Source organism: Carassius auratus, chromosome 17 (assembly GCF_003368295.1).
Source record: "Carassius auratus strain Wakin chromosome 17, ASM336829v1, whole genome shotgun sequence".
NCBI classification, from domain to species: domain Eukaryota; kingdom Metazoa; phylum Chordata; class Actinopteri; order Cypriniformes; family Cyprinidae; genus Carassius; species Carassius auratus.
In genome coordinates this window covers 11221813-11243499 of record NC_039259.1, presented here as the reverse complement: position 1 = coordinate 11243499, position 21687 = coordinate 11221813, and the positions used below count along the sequence as shown (strand labels likewise).

Genomic DNA, 21687 nt, shown 5'->3' with positions numbered 1-21687 from the left:
TTCGATTATAGGAGTATATATTGTTCACATTAGTATAGCGAGAAGATGCCACTTCCATGTTTTCCAAATTTTTCAAGTCTCCCAGATTTGCCAAATCCAAGACGACTCCTCTTGGATTGCAGTACTCTGGTAGACCATCAGGTTGGAGGTGGTAAGCACATTTCTTCACCATATATTTCTGTTTTTGTTGTTTTTGCATGTTTTCATTTATACACATGAACACTTTATTTACATTTGATGTTTTGAAATAGCCTGATTCTGAATTTGATCCATTAATTTTTGATCTAAGAATGCTCGTACAACATTTAACAACTGCAAAAAAATAGTAAATGGTGTTTGGTAATATGCTGCTATAATTCAACCAGCTCTATGTTTTCATATATAATTCACAGTTTTGTGTCTAAAGCTGAAACATGGTCAGATTAACACTGAGCCATTTCACATGCCTTGGATCAGACGCTAGAGCTTCTCTAATCAGCTCAGGGTAGAAAAAAACACAGTATACTATACTGTAGATATGGATTATTTATTTATTTATTTAAATAAAGATTTATTAATATAGTTTCATGTGGTTAACAATAGTATAAGCAAAAGAGCCACAAATTCAATTAATTAGACAAAGTGGAATTTTGTTCTTCTGATGTACACAACATTCCTTTTTAAATCAAATCTAATATTAAAGTCTCTAAACAAAATCAGTCTTTTATTAGACTCTTTTTATAGCAGTTAAAAGATATCACGCATGTTTTATTCATTATGGAAACATGACAGCAAAAATAACAGGAGAAAAAATCAAATATTACTAGAGAGGATGGGCAACTGGAGGCGGGGTTCTAGTTGATTGACACATGGCTGCACCAATTAATTCCTTCCCTCTCTCATCCTGTGTCTGCACCCTCTCCATCGCTCTAACGCCCTCCTCATCTCCCTCCCCCTCTGCCTCTCTCATTGTTGAATGGTCAGGAGGTGTGTGAATGTGTTCATCTTTACTGAGGAGGGGCTGTATGTGCGCAGGAGTGTGTGTGAGTGTGTATTCGTGTGCGTGTGTGCAGAACTGTGTTTTAAAACAGCATTGTTCCTGATAGAGGGAAAGCTGTGCGGTGCTGTTTGGAAAATCCAAGGTCATTTGAGCCTAGTCACATGCGCCGTATGAGAGCGTGCATGTGTGACTGAGTGTCCGTGAGCGTGTGTGTTTCTCTCTCTCCCTCTCTCCCTGGCTATGTGATAGAGAAAGAGGCTTCAGGCAAAGAGCACAGAATTTCATCAGGTTTTCCATCAATGTACGGTAAGGGCGATTGTGTGAGTGCATGATTATGTGTATACAGTAGATGGTAATTCCCTGCCTGTGTTATAGGAAGGAAAGATTCATGTGCATCACAGGAGATTATGGCTGTGACAGCAGAATGATGCTGAAGCAACAGATTGCATGCAGTATTGCAGCTCTGCTCTATTTATTGTGCATGTTTAATTTCATCTTTCATTTCAGGCATCACTGACTTAGGTTCATCCACACTGCTTTGCACCAAATATTCAAACACGCACTACTAAAACACACAGATCTACTGCAACGTTCAGTTATTTACACTATCTGTGCATTTTCATGTACACATATTATATTTCCTGCTGTATTCATATTATTTTCTCTGACCAGCATGTATGCGACTGCGACTTTGATATATCACAGCGTAGATGCCTTAGAGATGTGCGACTGGCTTTTACGCTTCAAAACCAGATCGATTATATTTTTAACAGATTGACTATTTCACTCAAATTTTTCCGTTCATGTCAGGTAAATCAGCTTTCAGAGAGACGGATGGACCAAGTCAGTTATGTATGCTATGCCTTTTATGTCAAGCTATGCCTTTTTTATTTAAAGAGTACAAAGATTAGTTAATCAGCAATGACATATCATGTGAATATTTTTTATGGTTGACTAGTATAACAAAACTAATTGAATTGACTAAAAAATATATATTTAAAAATCATTTCACATGGTCAGTGTTACAAATATGGATTTGTGGCCTAGAATACCATATGTTACCAATCCAAAAATTTAGGGGGAGTAAGATTATTATAATTTTTTTAAATTAAGGAATTTAAACACTTTCATTCAAAAAGGATGTATTAAATTGCTCACAATTTTCAATTAAATTTTCAGCTTTCTGTTTATTAAAGAATCCTGAAAAAAAAAAAAAAATATATATATATATATCATGGTTTCCACAACGGCATTAAGTTATAATTGATATAAGTTGATCATAATGAAAAATATTTCTTAAATACCAAATCAGTATATTAGAATGATTTCTAAATGATCATGTGACACTGAAGACTTGAGTAATGATACTGAAAATTCAGCTCTGCCATTACAGATATATTCAAATTATAACCAGTAAATTATATTTTGAATCCTCGATTTTCAATACTTTTTCAGAGATTTGGACCTCACTGTGTGTTATTTAGATTTACATTTTGGCCTCTACTGCACACTGTTTTGAGGCATAATGTGTAATGTTTTAATAGCATTACTGAAACATTTTAACTAAGAACTCATTCTCATACAGAGCCCATATGCAAATAATATTTTTAGATTAACTAGATGCTCATGGAAGTAAAAGAAGTTAAAGAAGTAAATGAATAGGGTACATTATACGGCCTAGAATGAAGTTCCCTCTCTGTAGTTCAGTTATTTTCCCTGTGACAATTCACTTAAATATAGCTGTCATCTCATGATGCTCCAACAATTCAGGAGAACTGTATTTAGAGTGACCGCGACATGACGAGAGAAACAGTAACCGGAGACTGAGTTTTGTGTTTCGGAAAGATTGATTTCCCATACTGTAGCCACCATAACATGGATATGCATTCACATGCATGGTGAGTTGGGTGTTATGTAATTTCTTAACAAAGCCCTATTAAAGCTGGATGTCTTCTAGTATCCCTGCCAGCTTGGAGGATATCATATAAGCCCTAGTAGTACATCTGAGCACAATTAGTTCTTTATTATGACATAATCTTTGTCACTGTGCCAGCTATAGCCTATGTTTTGCAGCGTATGCAGATTGCAGATGTGTGTATAGAGTTGTTCTTGGCAACAAAGTATGTACTTACTTCCCTAGTGATGATGCTACACTCCTGACATAAATTATATAGTTTGTGCTTTTTGAGCATAACATTACACATTTATTTATTAACACTGTCATCAAATGTAGCATTCTGATAAAGTGAGTTAAAATACTAAAGCTAAAAGCAGTAACAGTATTTTGGCCAGTGTTAGTAGATTGTGCCAGGTGAATGATAGAGGTGAGTACACAGCCATCAGAGAGTTATGAGGGTTGTAAACCATGGGGAACTGTGAAGGTTATATTTACCACCCTGTCTGAGAAACAGAATGCCATAGCACTTGCGTTTTATAAATGTAGCTAATACAGTGCTAGTAAAGCAGTCCCTGAAGCTTGTGTTTGGAGCTTGGATTAATGATCTTAATATTTACCTCTTGCTTTACTTATGATTATGTTGAAGGGATGCTCATCTTGTATGGAGCTTGGACTTAATATTTACTTCTTGCTGTGTTGAAGGGATGCTCATCAAGACCTTCCATTCTGGGAGCACAAATGGACAGATGATTTTGATTTCTTGCAAATCACTTGTTTGTCTTTTGAAAACTTACAGTAAATGTTTGTTCTTTATTCTTTTGTCTCCTGTAATTGTCTTAACATTGCATGATGATTCACTGACAGTATATTCATAAATGTGGCGGATGCTTCAAAATATCTAAATATTTTATACATTATATTTTTTATTAGGATAAACTCTTTGGAGACTGAGCTGGACTGAGAATGGTAAAAAAAATGTAACGATCATTTAATAATAATATTAATTATTATTATTATTATTATTATTATTATATCATTATTATATATCTTGTTTTAATGCACTGATATTTTACTAGTTTATTCAATTTACATTATTAATGAATGAAATAAAATATAAATAATTAATAAATGAAAAACAAAACATTTTTTTTTTATTACTATTATAAATTAATTAATAAAATGAATAAATCTGTTTGACTAATTCATTTTGGCTTAATTCAGTGAAAATAAAAGCTTTTTTTAAGTATGTTACTTTTTGTAATTGTAAACAATTGTCTTGGTTTTAGTTCATTAACAATTATGTCTTCTGTAATATCACATGAATTATATATATGTGTGTGTGTATTTTTGTATTTTATTTACATTTGTTTATTTGCAAGGCATGGCTATCAGTCAAAACCTATTTAATATGTTGTTTTGAAAGTATTTTTCTAAACCAACAACTGAGCAGTAAAACCACGTCAATTATAATGCACAACAGTCTGTGGTTGTGCATTTTTAAGTTATTGCACATTGCAGTCATTAATGGCCCACTTTTTTGACTGCAGAATCACTCTGGGAGTGAGAAACGGCGAGAGCATTAGAGAATCTACTGCAGTCTTGAGTGTGTGGGTGGAAATATTCAGTGTCGACTGTCAGGGTTTTTTCTTTTGCTTCTGCTTCAGCTGCTTTAGGTGTAGAGGTGTCACGCTGAAGTGTCAGAACACTAGCAGGTGCGCCAGTGTGTGACTCACACTCCAGCTCTTCTCCCGTCCATCCAATCACTGCAGAATTGCCAATCACGATCTCAGTAAATGGAAGATTGACAATAGTCGGACAGCAGGCTTGAGTCAATAAACCTACGTCTACCTAGTGTTGCATTTGAAAAACTAAGTCGAGTGAGTTTTGTAGGCTGATGCTCTTACTGATAGATATAAGATAGGTAGTTTAACATCTGTCTGCTCTATCATATCGTTCTATACACACTATGTTGCTCGTATTGGTCATATGATGTTAGTCGTGTATGATATGATCCTTAATATTTGTTGCCTTTGTCAGTTTTGTGTGGGTGGCTGAGCGCTGCTGTCTGATCGCTCCACCTGCTCTGCTTTGTTTACTTTCCTCCATGACGAAGCTCTTTCACTATGGTAGTGGTGTAAACAGCCTTGTCCTCCCCAGGGGTCCTGCCAAGGTGCTGCTTCTGACTCATCCACCCAGATGGGGGTTTGTGTGTGTCTGAAAAACCATGCTTGTGGAGTTTTAATTGGGTAGATGACAAGCAACAGCATCAGTACTTTATGTTATGATTGTATAAGGTAAAGTGTACTTTAGATGCAGTGACTGGTCAGTCTCAACAATTTTAATCATATTTAACTTTCCCGCAGGATGCTTAAATAGCACTGCAGTATGACAAACACATATGACAAATGACTGTATATTACATATTCACATGCAATAACATATATACATATTCCATGTAGTCTCTTTCAGTTGATATGAACTCATTAAAATATAATTATATGAAAAAAAAAAGTTTAGAATGGATAGATGGGGTATATTGGAGTATATTGCTACACTGCTATAGTCAAGGTTATCTCAGTGTTGCTATTATTAACTAAAACTATTAAAATAATTTTCAGTCATTGAAATAAAATGTAAATATCAGATGAAAAACGTAAAAATGTTACATTGGTAATTAAATAAAATAAATATGTTTTAGTCCTAAAATGAAAAAATAAATAAATGAAAACGAGATAGAATTAATAACACATAAAAAAAAGAACACGAACTGTATAAAACTTCAAATTGTATTTAAATGTTAACAGAAAAATAAAAACCAATTTAAAACATTAATAAATATTATAATAGTAATAAAAATAATTATAAAATACCACTGATTAAACTATATTAATAAATGCTGGAAATAATGTTGTTCATTGATAGTTCATATTACAGAAAACAGTAACTAATGTTACATATTCAATCTTATTTTAAAATTCAAATATTATTATTGTCCTGAAATAATTTTGCATCAAATTATTGACAATTGATGAATGATACTTTTTACCTTTTTTTTTTTTTTTTTTACAGTGTGTCCCTTTATATGTCTGTATAAGCCTTTTATGGGCTTTCAAGTGCCGGTTTAAAGCCAAAACAATTCTAAATGCTTTCAACAGATTCTTTTCAAATCCATTTAACTGGCACACCAAGCTGCAGACGTTTCCTAAATACAGATTAATGTCTTTCCTCTGATTCCACTTACTAGATTACAGAACACAGGTCTAATTCATTTAATGTGTCGATGCAATAAATAAACCTCACATTGAGTATAATTACAACGACTCTTAATCAATACTGCCCTACATCCCGGAGATGAGTAAAACATAGCAGTCTGGAGAGATAACCTTCTGAACTTCCTTTGACTTCGCATCTATTATTTCTAACTGACTGTCTCCCATTGTGTCAGGTGTTTGTGGATGCTGTGGGGCCCTGAGACCCCGTTATAAGAGGCTGGTGGATAACATCTTTCCTGAGGACCCTGAGGTAAGGTCAGATGAAATAAAAGCTGAGCCAGAGAAAGGGATGCTTCACTAGGTTTCTAGTGGCTCTCAGTCCTACGTGATCAATGCAGTGATGTAGACATGGGCTTTCAGTGGTGACGTTCATTAGTTTTAGAGCCACTCATGCTCACCTGTCTGCCTGATTTAACAGACAAGTTGTCTGTTTCAGGGGTTTTCATGCTAGGATTCGGAAATATGAGAGAAAATAAAAAGAATTTACAAAAGGTATTTTAAAAAGTGTGTTTTTTTGTGGTTAATTTCTTACAACTCACATATTTTCCATTTTAGCTTCCTTAGTAATCTAAAAAAACAAAAAACAAACTGAATTTATTATCTTGTGAAATGTGCTTAAAAAAATTATTTACTTAAACGTATGAATTTAACTTTAATATATTTCCTTTTCACCGTTTTGGAATGATGTTTAATAGAAAAGTTTAAATTGCACTAACAATGTTTATCAAATGTTGTAATATTGGGGGGAAAAAAAGACAGGTGATGTATATGGTAATACTATAAAATAATTTAAAAGAGTAAAATGAAAAAATGCACTGATAATTTAATGCAAACTATATAACAGGTTACAAATAAAAGCCTAATTTTATAAAGAACGTGAGGTTGGAGCACAAAAATGGAAATTGTTAAATCTCTCTGTCTTCTGAATAATGTATTAGGATTTTATGGTTAATTTTTCTTCTTATGTCTCAAATTCTCTTCTAATTCTTATGTTCTCTAATAGGCCTCTTTTCAATGTTCTCTTGCTCTCTGTCTGCCTGTCTTGTGTTTTTGTGTAAAGGACGGTTTGGTGAAAGCTAACATGGAGAAGCTTACTTTTTACGCCTTGTCTGCTCCGGAGAAACTAGACCGTATCGGTGCCTACCTGTCAGAGAGACTGTCCAGAGACGTTGCCCGGCATAGATATGGGTATAAACAAAAAGTGGAAGAAAATGCAGTGATAGTTTCTGTCTGGCTCTGTGATTTATACCTGCTATAATAATCTGTTATCATCACTGGGCAGTGTCATGTTTGTGTATGTCTCACAGGTATGTTTGTATTGCGATGGAGGCATTGGACCAGCTGCTGATGGCCTGTCACTGTCAGAGTATAAACCTTTTTGTGGAAAGTTTCCTTACTATGGTGCGCAAGCTGCTGGAAGCAGACAAACCCAATTTACAGATTCTGGGCACTAACTCAGTGAGTAAAATTTACTGCCTTTACTCTCCAGTGAAATTCACTTACAGCCCTTATTGATGTAGTTACAGATTTAAAAACGACATGTGGAAATGATCACTTGATAAATCTAGCTTGAGTACATGTACTGCAGTACATTGCTGCATCAACACCATGGGTTCAGGTGTCAGTCTTGCAGTGATCTCGGAGGATCAGACCAAAACTGAGAAGTTTCAAAAGCTCAGTCTGCTTGATTACACAGAGAGCAAAGCTGAAACATTTTGTCTTCACCTCAATCAAGCACATCCAAACTATATTAAATATAAAGCCCTCCTTTCCAATCAAATCCCCACAGTGTCACATCTCCTAAATATACTGTAGTGCTGCTTTCACTCTTGTTCAGATATATCTTATATATTATATATATATATATTTGTTATATATATATATATATATATATATATATATATATATATATATATAAGCGTGTAATTAATTAAAACATTTTTTTTATATTATTTCACTTTTTTTATGTAATTTATTCCTGTGATGACAAAGCAGACTTTTCAGTCTTCGTCTAGTCTTAAAATAAAATATATCCTCAGCAAGGATGCATTAAATTGTACAAAAGTGATGTTTCAAAAGATTTCTATTTAAGATAAATATTGCTATTTTGAACTTTCTATATACTGTATACGTATATCCCCAGTACACACATATATTATGTAAACAAAAACTTTTATTTTGGATGCGATTAATCGTTGGACAGCGCTACTACAGTACATACACAGTATATAGAAAGATCAAAATAGCAACAATTATTTTAATATAATATAATTTAATATTTATTTAAATAATTTAAACAAAAACTTTTATTTTGGATGCAATTAATCGTGATTAATCGTTTGACAGCACTTATAAGTATAGATTATAAATTAAACCACAAAAGTAATCTTAAATCTAATCTGACCATCGAGGTAATCATTAAATAAATAAAAAAAACTATTTAAAACTGTAATAAAAAAAGTATATATTTATATAAAATGTATATTAATTTATTACTTAAGAAGATTAGGCTACAGCTACACTTTTTTTTACTTTATCAATAATACAATAGTATTTAATACTAGAATTACATTATTTTTTGCTGTTTTTTTTTTTTTCTAAACACGTATTGTATGTTTAAAATCTGATCTAAACCTTTTCATATGTATTGTACTTTTTTATTAGTTCTGTATTTACATATTGCACTTCCAATTTACCTGAATTATACAGGCCATCTTCATTCTGTATAATGTTATTTCATTTGACTTGACAAGCTTTCAAAACAAAAATGAATTTATCTTCTGTACAGTAATGTGAAACCTCAACACAGTCCCTGAAAGCTTTCCACTGCCTGGCCCAACTCGCATGCTTATGGCAATATAGAGAGCTCTCAACTTCAACACGGCTCACATCTGATGCTTCTGAAATATAAAGGCTTAAAGATTAAAAAGAGATTACTTTCAGAGATAGAGGCCAGATGGGGCAGGGCTTACAGCGTGGTGCCCACAAATGTTGAAAGCTGTGCGAATGTTTTAGTTTTCATCGGGGTTGGCGGTACTCTGTAGGTTTTGTGTTGGTGTGCTACTTTAGTGTGGTCAGTAGTAGCACACTGGATAACCGCTGCTAATCTCAAATCTTCAGATATCCTAATCAGGAAGATCCTAATCTGTTGTACTGTAATGTGCATTAACTGCATAAGTACAGATCAGGATACCTTACAGCAGCGGTTCTCAACTGCTTTTGCTTAAGGACTACATTTGTTTAATGAAGCAGTGTCATATTTTCAGTAATTATTTTCATGGTTTGTGAAGACAAAGCCATGTCACACAACCTGTCCACGATTAGCTCCTATAAAATCACTTTATTTAGTCCATAGAGGATGTGATACAATGCAAAACAAACAAACAAAGATATTATGTACAGACATGTTGGTGCATTGTAATAACAGTTAAACACCCAACTGTAACCCAAGCCTTAGCTAACCATACCTCGACTCCTGAAACTCATTGTAGGAGTGTTTCAGAACAACATGTAGTTTTCCAAGAAATCCATGATCTTGTTCTGTTAGTACACAGTACTTAAGGCCACCTAATATCAAGTGTAATCAAACTATCTCTACTTTTCTGCTCTTTCTCTTTAAGTTTGTGAAGTTTGCGAACATAGAGGAGGACACGGCATCATACCATCGTAGCTACGATTTCTTTGTGTCACGCTTCAGTGAGATGTGCCATTCCAGCTATGAGGATCCTGATATTCGCACAAAGTGAGCACCTCTTTCTCGTATTTCAAACAGAGGGAGATTTTAACATCCTAAAATTATGAATGCTGAACATATAGTTCCTCCTTGTTTTTTGTATTATACAGTTTTAAGCATTAATAAGTCACACTTTATATTAAAGTTCAGTTCTCGCTATTAACTAACAGTTGACTACCACTTTTTCCTCAATAAACTCCTTATTACTGCTTATTATTATTAATAGTTTGTAAGGTAGTTATTAGGTTTAGGTAAGGGGTAGGATATGGTCATGCAGAATAAGGCATTAATATGTGCTTTATAAGTACTAATAAACAGCCAATATGTTATAGGCATGCAAATAAGCAGCTAATTAATAGTGAGAATTGGTCCCCATGCTAAAGATTTACTAGATAATCTCAGTTCTACATAAAGCAAATGAACAGGTTTTCTGTTTAATTTCTGTAATAGTATTGATAAAGGAATAAGGTTTATATTTATCATTAAAACATCCTTTTAATCTAATTTTAACTAATTTAATATTACTTTCTCCACTGCTAGCCATGTTAAAACATGAACACTTTTCAAACTTAATAAATGTAACTGTTTTTAAAATGAACAGATTTATGGCAATTATAAACATGTTAAATGCATTTTGAAAATATGGTAAAATAAGATGCTATAGATAATAATAAATCATGTCATGATTTTTTTTAGTGACAATATCTTAACTGGTTCTTAATCATTTCATTTATGCTTTACTGACAATTATGCATCGCTTTTAGTTTAATAGATTTTGTTAAACGTGTATTTATATTTTTAAGTGACCGTTATCGTGAAACGTCATGGTGTTTTTTAAGACAACATATCTGCAACATTAACTTGAAATTAAATATATTATAATAGATAAAAGTCCAATTTATATTACGAATAATAATAATGTTGCATATAATAATGTTCATAATTAAACTGTATTATCCATAATTATGACTTACTATGAACATTAAGGCTTTGAAGAAATAGAGCAATAGAAATATTCAAAAAGGATATGCACGAGTATGTGCACGTGTCTGCATGAGAGTGTGTGGGTGAGATTTTGCCTCAGATACTGATACAATTTAATATTTTCTGCTTAGGGATTAAGTAGAACAAGATTAGAAAAGATATATTCCGCTTTTGCTCTAAAAGGAAACATTTTTTTTTCCCTTTTGGATTTAATAATCCATACATCAGGGGGTGAACTGCTCCATGTAGTGCACATTAATAAACATTGCAATATATATATATATATATATATATATATATATATATATATATATATATATATATATATATATATATATATATATATATATATATAAATCCACATGTCTTATAAATGTCTGTTTGGGTTGTGTGTGTGTGTGTGTAAGGATTCGTATGGCAGGAATCAGGGGTCTTCAGGGGGTCGTGAGGAAAACTGTCAATGATGAACTGCAGGCAAATATTTGGGACCCTCAACACATGGACAAAATCGTGCCATCTCTCTTGTTCAACCTCCAACAGGAAGAAGCCATAGAGAGGTCTGAAACACACTTACACGCTCGCATACACACATGAAGAGACACAGACACTTTTAGTCTAATGGAAATGTGAATTTTCCTTCAGAGAAACAGTGTCTTGCTAATAGCCTTTTGCCAGTCTGTGTGATTAAGCTAATGAACTCCTAATCGAATGCTAATGAAAACTGTGTGATATAACAGTAGACTCACTACAACTGAGGTGTCAGACTCTCAAGTGTAATAAGAAAGTCATTTATTCTAGAAGCTGCTGTACTGCCTGTAAACCTAATAAACCCAAAGCCCTGAGGGGCAGAGGCAGACTCAGTGTAGTGAACTCAGAACCATAAAACTCTTCACATCTACTGTAATAAATGAAATAACTGACCACAAGTAACAGTACTGCCAACAACAACCGGCCTATTGATCAGCCGTGGTTTATGTTTGTTTTCTGTTTTTGATTCTTATTGATAGGTCTCCTTCTCCAGAGACAGAGAAGGAGAAGGAGAGTCCGGTGGAACTGACAGAGAGATGCTTTCGAGAGCTGCTAGGACGAGCGGCCTACGACAACATCAAGAACGCTGTGAAGCCTGTGCTCATGTGAGTGTTTATGCACTACCACGATCCACCACAAGAGGGCAGCACAGAAACACATTTATTTTCTTTTTAGTTCATTTTATAAAAGTAGTTATACGAGATGTATATTTTAACATTTAACTTTTTTTATTATTTATTTAATTTTAATGAATAAGGGACATGCATTTGACAATAATATGAATCAAGATTGTGGTGACTACTTATAATTCATGCAAAACAATGCACATACACTACCACTGAAAGAGTCAGTAAGATTTTTAAAGAAATAAAAAAGGTGTTATAATATTTCACTATATTACTTTTTTATCTTACCAACTTCAACATGTGTAGGGTGCAAAATGGAATAATGACATGGATGCGTGGATCAATTATTAATACCTGACCTCAGCAGAGGTTTCCATTCATACATATAAATTAATTGATGTCATTGTAGAATGTCAGGATGAGGGTTTATGTTATACCCCAGTAGAAATGAAGAAAAAAAGGAATATATTTAAAATTGTATGATTTCATACTATTATTAAAATCTGTTAACATATTTACTAACAAATAATTTGAGACTTACAGATGTAAACGCTATAATGTAACTTTATTTGGAGTAATACTTATATAATATAAAAATCAATATAATTTTAAATTAATATAAATGTAATATAAATTAAACAAATTGTCCTCATTGTTAGCCTAAAACATACTTCACAGTAAAAGTAAGTGTAACTGTAGTATCTGTTCTGCCAGTGTATTTTTTTATTTATTTTTTGTCTGCTGTTTGCTGCTCTAGTTCTGTTTGCTGAAGCTAATCATTAATTCACATGTATATTTCCAGGCATCTTGATAACCATTCACTCTGGGAGAGCAAAACATTTGCAGTGCGCTGTTTCAAAATCATTATGTACTCTATACAGGTAGGTCCAAACAACTGTGCTGAAATTTGATTGTAAAAGTGTCTGACACAAAATACAATGCAAGGCACACTTGCACTGTAGATAATGGCCGTTTGCCAGTAAATAATTATGTATTGTCTGGGGACATCTTGAAATATCTTTAAAATATTGCAGCTTTGAAAGTCTCAGGACAGTAGTGTGTTACTGTGATATTAACTCATGTACGGTTCTGTTGACAGTCCCAACATTCACATCTGGTGATTCAGCAGCTGTTGGGCCATTTGGATGCCAACAGTAAGAATTCAGCCCGAGTGCGTGCTGGGATAGTGGAGGTGATCTCAGAGGCAGCTGTCATAGAGGCCAGTGGATCCATAGGTAACAGACCACCTTTAGACCACCAGAGGGAGCACTAAAACCATCTCATAAGACGAGCATTTCAAAGGATTTATTTCTGAAAACACTTTGTCCATATTTGTTCATTACTTTTTTCGTTCAGATAAAAAGTGATATACACACTGCTTATTTCATATGTCTCAAGTGGTCATATGTTCTATACAGTAGAAATCAGACACATCGACAATGTTCCTTAAAGGCATATTTTACCCAAAAATGATAATTTTGTCATTAATTGCTCACCCTCATGTCATCAAGATCTTTGGAACAAGATATTTTTGTTGAATTGTGAGAGTTTTCTGACCCTGCATAAACAGCAACAAAACTGACAAGTTTAAGACACAGAAAGGTAGTAAGGACTTTGTTAAAACAGTCCATGCGACTTCAGCGGTTTAACTGTAATTTCATGAAGCTATGAGAATACTTTTTGTTGGCGCGGAAGAAAAGAAGTGTTTAAATAAAATATTTTCTTTTGGGGTGGGGACACAAAAATTATTCTTGTAGCTTCATAAGATTATGGTGGGACTACTGATGTCACTGAAGGCCTTGAATGTCTCAGTTGTGTTGCTTTCTATGCAGGATCATAAAACTCTCAGATTTCATAAAAAATATCATAATTCATGTTCCAAAGAAGAACGAAGGTCTTACAGGTTTTAAATGACATGAGGGAGAGTATTTAAGTCCTAATTTAAATTTTTGGCAGAACTATCCTCCTTTATTTAGTTCTGGCTCTGTGCCGTCCCTCTCCACAGGACCCACAGTACTGGAAGTGTTTAATACTCTACTGAAGCAGCTCAGGCTCAGTGTGGACTACGAGCTCACAGGATCCTACGACTCTTTTGCAAACCTGGGCTCCAAGGTCATTAAAGTACACGAGGAGAGACAACTCCAAGAAGCTGTCATCAAAACTATTGGTGGGTGAACAATGAATGTTTGTGAGTAAATCTGACATTCGTGGCAGTCAAGTATTTTTATAAAACGACTGTGGCTAAACTATAATTGGCTTGGCTCAAACAAATCATTTTCTACATAGCTTTGCTCAGTCTTTTAAATAGATATATGGTTAGATAGATACTGTGCATGATTCCTTACTTATCTTTCTTTGTTCACAGGCACATTTGCAAACACACTGCCCACCTACCAACGCTCAGAAGTCATGCTGTTCATCATTGGTAAAATTCCTGTGCCAGGCATGTATCCAGCTCTGGGGTCGGCCAACACCGGGTGAGACAGGGTTACAACCTAGACTTTATCAATTAGACATGTTTACGATGTAATTTCTGCTGGCCCAAGATGAAATGCAAATTAAACGCTAGCGTTTAAAGGGGGGGGGGGGGGGGGTGAAATGCTCGTTTTCACCCAATATCCTGTTAATCTTGAGTACCTATAGAGTAGTACTGCATCCTTCATAACTCCAAAAAGTCTTTAGTTTTATTATATTCATAAGAGAAAAATTGTCTGTACCGATTTTTCCCGGAAAAACCCGACCGACTGGAGGCGTGACGTGTGGGCGGAGCTAAAGAATCACGAGCGCAAGTAGGCTTTTGCGTTGAGAGCATTTGGAGTGACATTACCTTGAGGAAAAAAAACATCATCCAAAACAAACCATGGCTTACAGTCAGATTCAGCCATTTATTCATGATCCAGAATCAGATCAGAGGCTGAAATTTAACAAGAGCAGCATCAGCAACGACTCGATCCGAGCGGGGCTCGAACCCGGGTCTCTGATGGGAGGCAGACACACTAACAAGGAGGCAGAGATATTTGAAGTAGCTTTACTCACCGCCTGCGGTTCCAACACACGATCGTGACCCTTTTTCGTTGGGATTGCATCATCCTTAAGAAATAAACGATACGCAAATCCGTCGTCAAACTGGGCCTTGTTTGTAAAACAAGCATTTTCGAAATGCAGGGAACAAACACAAACACTTGCACAACTCCGTTGATGCTCTGTAAAAATACATAGCTCTCGCTCTAATCGGTGAATGTCTGTTGTGCTCTCAGTGCTCTGCTATATGGGAGCGCGCGCTCTTCCGGCAGAAGAGCGCTCACTTAGGACCCATATAAGGAAATTACGCTCCATCTAACGTCACACAGAGCCATACTCGAAAAAAACTTTCCGAAACTTGTGACAAACCGGAAGGAGTATTTTTGGAACAGAAATACTCCTTCAAACGTACAACTTAATTTTTGAAACTTTGTCCATGTTTAGCATGGGAATCCAACTCTTTAACAGTGTAAAAAACTCAGTATGCATGAAATAGCATTTCACCCCCCCTTTAATAAGATAAATGCTAGCATTGCAAGAATATTGTATTTTGTCAATAAGTGTCTGTTTCTGAATTCAGGGTTGAGGGCAGCAGGATGATCCAGATTATGCTGCTAAAGTCTCTGCTGCAGGTGAGCTGGTTTGTGTCAGTCATGATCTCCCGCTGGGAGGTGCAGAGGCTATTTACTCCCCCTGCTGTTTCATGAGATCCACAGTTGCTGATGCAGTCTAAACTGTCTGATGGTCTCGTGTGCCTTGAAACGTCAGTCTCCCCGTTTCTCATTTAGGTAACAGCAGGATTCCAGTCTACAAACATTTTGACGGCACTTCCCACCTCATTCCTGGACCCGCTCTTGTCCTTCACGCTGATGGAGGACGCAGAGATCCGTCTACTTTTTCTTGACATCCTCATCAGCATCATTGATCGCCATGACAACCGGCACAAGTTCTCCCCTGTCAGGTTGGGGCCGCTAACACTCTTGAAAGAAAACTTTACAATCTACGATTTAGTAAAAAAAAAATATGTCTACATATTTTTTTACAGTGTACCTGTCACATTTTACATTTACCTCTGCATTGTAATGCATGAAGTTGTGTTAAAATGTGGCCAAACTGCCCTTAAAGATAGTTAATATATTCCATGTTAGCTTTTGATTAGTTAGTGGTTAAAAATCTATTTTTGTTATCATATATTATTATATATGGATATTATTTAATTTCACAAAGTGTTTTGCTACAGTAGGTCCTTGAGCCTTGATTTATCACAGTACATCTTTCTATTGTTTTCAACAGAATTATCTCAGATATCTCAGTACTGAAGTTGAAATTAGACAAGTGCTCAAGGCAGGATAACCTGTTCATGAAGAAACACAGCCAGAGGCTGTACCGCCACATTTACCTGGCCTGCAAAGAGGAGAGCAGCGTCCAGCGGCACTTTGAGTCTCTGTATACACTGCTGGGCTTGATCTGTGTGGAGCTGGCCAATGAGGAGGTGGTGGTGGACCTGATCCGACTGGCTTTGGCATTACAGGTGTCTACTTTTACTTCAGCATCATCTCTTTACATTACGCTCAAGTATGTGTCTTACATACAAGTCATAAAGTGTGTATTTCTTTTTTTCATTTCCCTGATGCGTCCTCTTCCTCAGGACCTGGCCTTGACTGAAGAGGCTCTTCCTTCATACAACCGCTGTGCCATCCACGCTCTGTCAGCCGTGTACCTGAACCTCATCAGTCAGCTGACCACCGTGCCCACCTTCTGCCAACACGTCCACGAGGTGAGAGCTATCTATCTGTCTGTCTGTCTGTCTGTCTGTCCATCAATCCACATGTCTATTTCTATTTACTGTTTCTATAGACCTATCTATCAGTCTGTTTCTACACACAGGTGATTGCATCGAGAAAGAAATCTGTCCCTTTCCTGCTGCCAGAGGATGTTCTTGTTGAGAGCTCAAAGTAAGCAACACTTCTTTATACTGTTCAAAATATCATAATGCTCTTCTCACCATTATGAGAGACCCAGCTTTTATGTCATAGTTCACACTAATAAACCTACAGAAACATTTAGTTCTCAGTTCTTACAAATATATTTACTGGGTTGAGAACATACCGTACAGTTTTTATGAAGTTCAGTGTCTTTCGGGTTCACTTTAAGACCATTTTCAGATGTGATGTGCTCAGCAAATGATTATTAAAGTCATTAAACCCACAAAACAGTCAGAGACCTCTTGTTTGAACTGGTTTCTACTGCCTCCATATAAAGCTAAAGAATAGCTTTAGCCTCTTTCTCTTTCAGGATCCCAGAGAAGCTGGAGAAGGTGGAGGGAGAGGTGCTGTTTTTGCAGGCTAAGATAGCAGAGATGCTGGGTGGCAGTGGATACAACACAGAGAGACTGGCCACTCCATACATCCCACAGATCACAGGTCTGACCCTCAGCATGAGCTGAAACAGGATGTCCTGTCATATTTTTGCCTTTCTTGATACAGTGTTTTCATGAGACACATAAAGTGAGGCCATTTCACATTTAAATGTTGTAGTACAGCTGAGCTTTTTCATGAGTTCTTCATAACACAGTGCATTAAAAACATATTATTATTGTAACTAACGCAGATGAAGACAGACTGTCTAAGAGGAAGAGTATTGGAGACACCATTTCCCTGCAGTTAGAGATGGAGTCTAGAAACAGTCCAGAGAAAGAGCAGGTACACCATCCTAATCTTCATCACACGAGTGTGTATATGTGTGTGTGTGTTTAACCTACGTTCAGTGTCTTTACAGAGATCCACAGCAGAGCAGATAACGTTTGAAACTCTTAAACAAGCCATTGGTAAGTCTTACATAATTTGAAAGTCTACTTGCATTAAAATTGTATATACACTACTGTTCAAAAGTTTGGGGTCAGTAAAAAAAAAAAAAAAGAAAAGTAAATAATACTTTTCCTCAGCAAGGATACATTAAATTGATTAAAAGTTCCATTGTTACTAGCGCTGTCAAATCACTTAATCTAAATAAAAGTTCATTTTACTGTGTGTACTGTGTGGAAACATTACTATTTTTTGTTTTTGAAAGATGTTTCTTCTGCTCATCAAGCCTGCATTTATTTGATCAAAAATACAGAAAAAACTGTAATATTCTGAAATATTATTACAACTTAAAATAATAGTTTTCTATTTGAATATACTTTTAAAAAATAATTTATTCCTGTGATGCAAAGCTGAATTTTCAGCATCATTACTCCAGCCTTCAGTGTCACATGTGACATCCAGTCTATCACATGATCATTTAGAAATCATTATAATATTCTGATATGTTGGAAACAGTTCTACTGTCTAATATATTTGATCAATAAAAGGTTAAAAAGAACTGCATTTATTCAAAATAAAAAAAATTCGAATAATATATATTCTAATAATATATTTTCTTTTTTAATTTAACACATCCTTGCTGAATAAAAGTATTGATTTTATTTAAAAAAAGAAAGAAAAAAAAATACAGACCCAAAAATTACTGACCAGTAGTGTATATTGTTATTACAAAATATTTATATTTTAAAAACATAGCTTCTTCTTTTTTTTTTTTTTTTATCAAAGTATCCTAAAAAAGTATCACATGTTCTGAAAAAATATTAAGCAGCAGAACTGTTTCCAACTTTGATAATGAATCATCATATTAGAATGATTTCTAAAGGATCGTGTGATAATGATCCTAAAAATTCAGCTTTGCATCACAGAAATATATGATAATTATAGAAAAATGATAATTTAAAGTATAATACATTTAAAAACAATCATTTTAAATTGTAATAGTAAAATCACAATATTACATTTTTTTTCTGTATTTTTGATCAAATAAATGCAGGCTTGATGAGCAGAAGAAACTTCTTTCAAAAACATTAAAAATAGTAATGTTTCCAAACTTTTGGTCTGTACTATACATATATATATATAACACACACACACATACTGTACATGCATATATTTAATATACACAGCATACTTACGTTACGGTACAGTATTAGTGTCATTTTATATTATATTATTATATTATAGTACTGCTACAGAACTGTCACTCTGATTAATGATTTTTATGTAATATTATTTCAAATAATCCTTATTCGGTAATTCAAAGTACAAAAAAATGTGTTACTAGTAATATCTCTAAATTTGAACATGAATGAAAACAGTTTTGAGATAATATTTTAGACATGTTCTATGCTGCATTTAGTCAGTTAGCACCTCTGTATTTGTGTTTGTTCAGGAGACAGCGTGAATGTGGAGGAGCTGGAGAGAGAGCGCAGAAGGCTGGTGGTGGAGAGGTTTCAGACCGCCCCGTTTGAGGAGATAGCAGCCCACTGCGGGGCGAGGGTGAGCATACACATTCTAATGTTATCATCAAAAAGCACAGCTCTTCTGTTCAGCTCCTACATCTGTTCTTTTCTATTTTTCATTGTGCATGAACCCTCCACCTTTACTGTTTCTCTCTAGGCTTCCCTGTTGCAGAGTAAACTCAACCAAGTCTTCGAAATCACAATCAGGTACATAATATAAAACTATAAAACTGTGTTCTATGACATTACATTTTCTGTAAATATGAATATATAATGCAGCAACCATATAAAAATACAAATATTAGCAAACCACTACAGTGGAAAAAAAGGTTCTATTCTCTCTCTCATGTGACTGACACTTGTTCCATCTCTCTTTCTCTCTCTCTGTTGGACAGGCCTCCACCGAGTCCGTCTGGCTCTGTTGGGAATGGTCACGGCCGGAGCCACTCCATACCAGTCTATGAAATGAAGTTTCCAGACCTCTGTGTATATTGAGAGACCCCGGAGCCCTAGTCACCATATACAGCTGTTTTCATCACACTTTTATCACTGCTTCTTATGTTGAGGTGTAACTAGGTTTCTTCTAAACTACGTTCTCTAGTATAATATCAGAACTTAGATAAGGATTACGGCTGTACTTTATCCTGAAGTCTATTTATGGCAACAAAGACAAACAAACCAAGAGAATTTGCCATATGTTGGTTAAATATGCACTTAGTCTAGACGAGAAAGGACAGAATTTATCGACAAATGATCGTATGTTGTCTAAGAGCGTAGAGAGCAGAATGAGGTTTTCATGGTTAGGTTACTGTGTAAGTGTGTGCAGTCTCTTGTAATTCGTTTTCTTATACAACTAAAGAGTAAAGCTGCCTTAAATTTTGTATCTTAAGTTAAGAACATTTGTCCTAGAATGTCCCAAATGTGTTTCCAAAACCTTTTTTTTTTTCAACATGTGGGTATGGACAGTTTAGCTAAATACAAGCATTGTTTGCATGTTTAAATCGTCTCTACATGCTGCAATAACAGTTGTATTTAAAGCAATAATTATTGAATTGAAAAGTAAAAACTCTACTCTAAGCAAATACTAAGTTTCTAGTTCAGAAACTTAGTCAGAACTGATGGCTTAATGATATTATAAGAAACGAATGTGTTACAGACCTTTATCATTATTTATTATACTCTTGCTGATGCAGTTTCATATGTGAAGGGTTTTTATTTGCATAATGTTTGATTGCTTAATTTTTTTTTTTTTTTTTTCCGTAACTTTAATGTTATAATTGGTGAAATTAGCTAAATTTCACAGGCAAAAAAAGTCCATTGTTTACTGGCAATGGTGTCACAATGTATAAAGCACAGTACACACAGAAATCACTTTCGAACCAAGCAGATTTCTGTGAATCTGCGTAACCAATTTGAACTCATTTTGCGAAATCTGCTTGGGGAAATCTTTTGCTCTGATGTGAATGTATGTATTCATATTGAAACTGTTTGCTATATTCTCTTAAACCAAACAGCTTCCTGTTGGCCGACTCATGCCACCTCACAGGAAATTCTCGTTCATGGATTCCTGTCGAGATAATGGCATTTTGCCTGCAGAATTAAAAGTAAAAGCTACAGAAGTAAAAACCTCACCCTAAAAAGGTAAAACCTTTTTTCACCATGATTTGTGTTTTATTTGACAGTTGTACAGTGACGAGTCCTTTATTTTACTTACATTTGTAAATAATTTCAGGTTTACATCAAGATATTGTTGTCCTGCAGCACTTTAATGCTCACTGTGTAAATGTGGTGTATGCTGGAAAATATACTTTATGATACTTTACATTTAATCTTTTATGGTGTGTAATCTGTTGTCATCTCATATTGTTCCGGTTCCACATAAAAACATGGACGTTTACATGTTCTGGTATTTTATCTTTGGGGATACCTTGAATTTATTTGCAAGCATAAAAATAAATCGGTATTATCTTCTCTGTTTATATGGCTATGCTGGAATATTCTACACTGCTTACATGTGAGGTGATTTTGCATGTATGAAATATCAGAGTTTAGTCTTCCCTTGTCAGCCGCTGCATGCACTGGGTGTTCTGTCTGTGCTTTTCCCATTTTTACATTTACGTGGAATCATCACAACACTGTGGACCGTAATAAGTCAACTTAGTTCCTGTTATGTGTTTAGGTGCCGCCACTGTAAAAGGATCATGAGACTTCAGAACTGTGTTCTGTGAATGTTTGCCTACATGAAATCAATAAGTGATGTACATATGTGGTGTGAATAATAAGAATATAAATTAAAGACTACTTTTATGAATTCAAAGTC

At 34.9% G+C, this 21687-nt stretch overlaps 1 protein-coding gene across 1 annotated transcript; it reads left to right on the top strand.

Moving 5' to 3' along the window:
• The first annotated feature begins 925 nt into the window (after positions 1-925).
• Positions 926-21684, top strand: efr3ba (EFR3 homolog Ba (S. cerevisiae)). The gene is made up of 22 exons (XM_026285796.1): positions 926-1285; positions 6322-6398; positions 7209-7336; positions 7456-7606; positions 9769-9890; positions 11273-11422; positions 11873-11998; positions 12822-12900; positions 13119-13254; positions 14025-14186; positions 14385-14496; positions 15621-15672; positions 15829-16001; positions 16334-16571; positions 16689-16817; positions 16928-16995; positions 17336-17463; positions 17651-17742; positions 17819-17867; positions 19298-19404; positions 19525-19574; positions 19763-21684. Exons 1-22 carry the CDS (start codon positions 1279-1281, stop codon positions 19860-19862), a joined length of 2436 nt encoding a protein of 811 aa, XP_026141581.1. The 5' UTR covers positions 926-1278; the 3' UTR covers positions 19863-21684.
• Positions 21685-21687: the final 3 nt, after the last annotated feature.

What these genes read in the sequence shown, in the direction of transcription:
- efr3ba (XM_026285796.1), top strand. An exon ending in GCTGTGAAGCCTGTGCTCAT is followed by an intron (nt 11,999 to 12,821) that starts GTGAGTGTTTAT and finishes GTATATTTCCAG; the next exon opens with GCATCTTGATAACCATTCAC. An exon ending in GTCTTCGAAATCACAATCAG is followed by an intron (nt 19,575 to 19,762) that starts GTACATAATATA and finishes TCTGTTGGACAG; the next exon opens with GCCTCCACCGAGTCCGTCTG.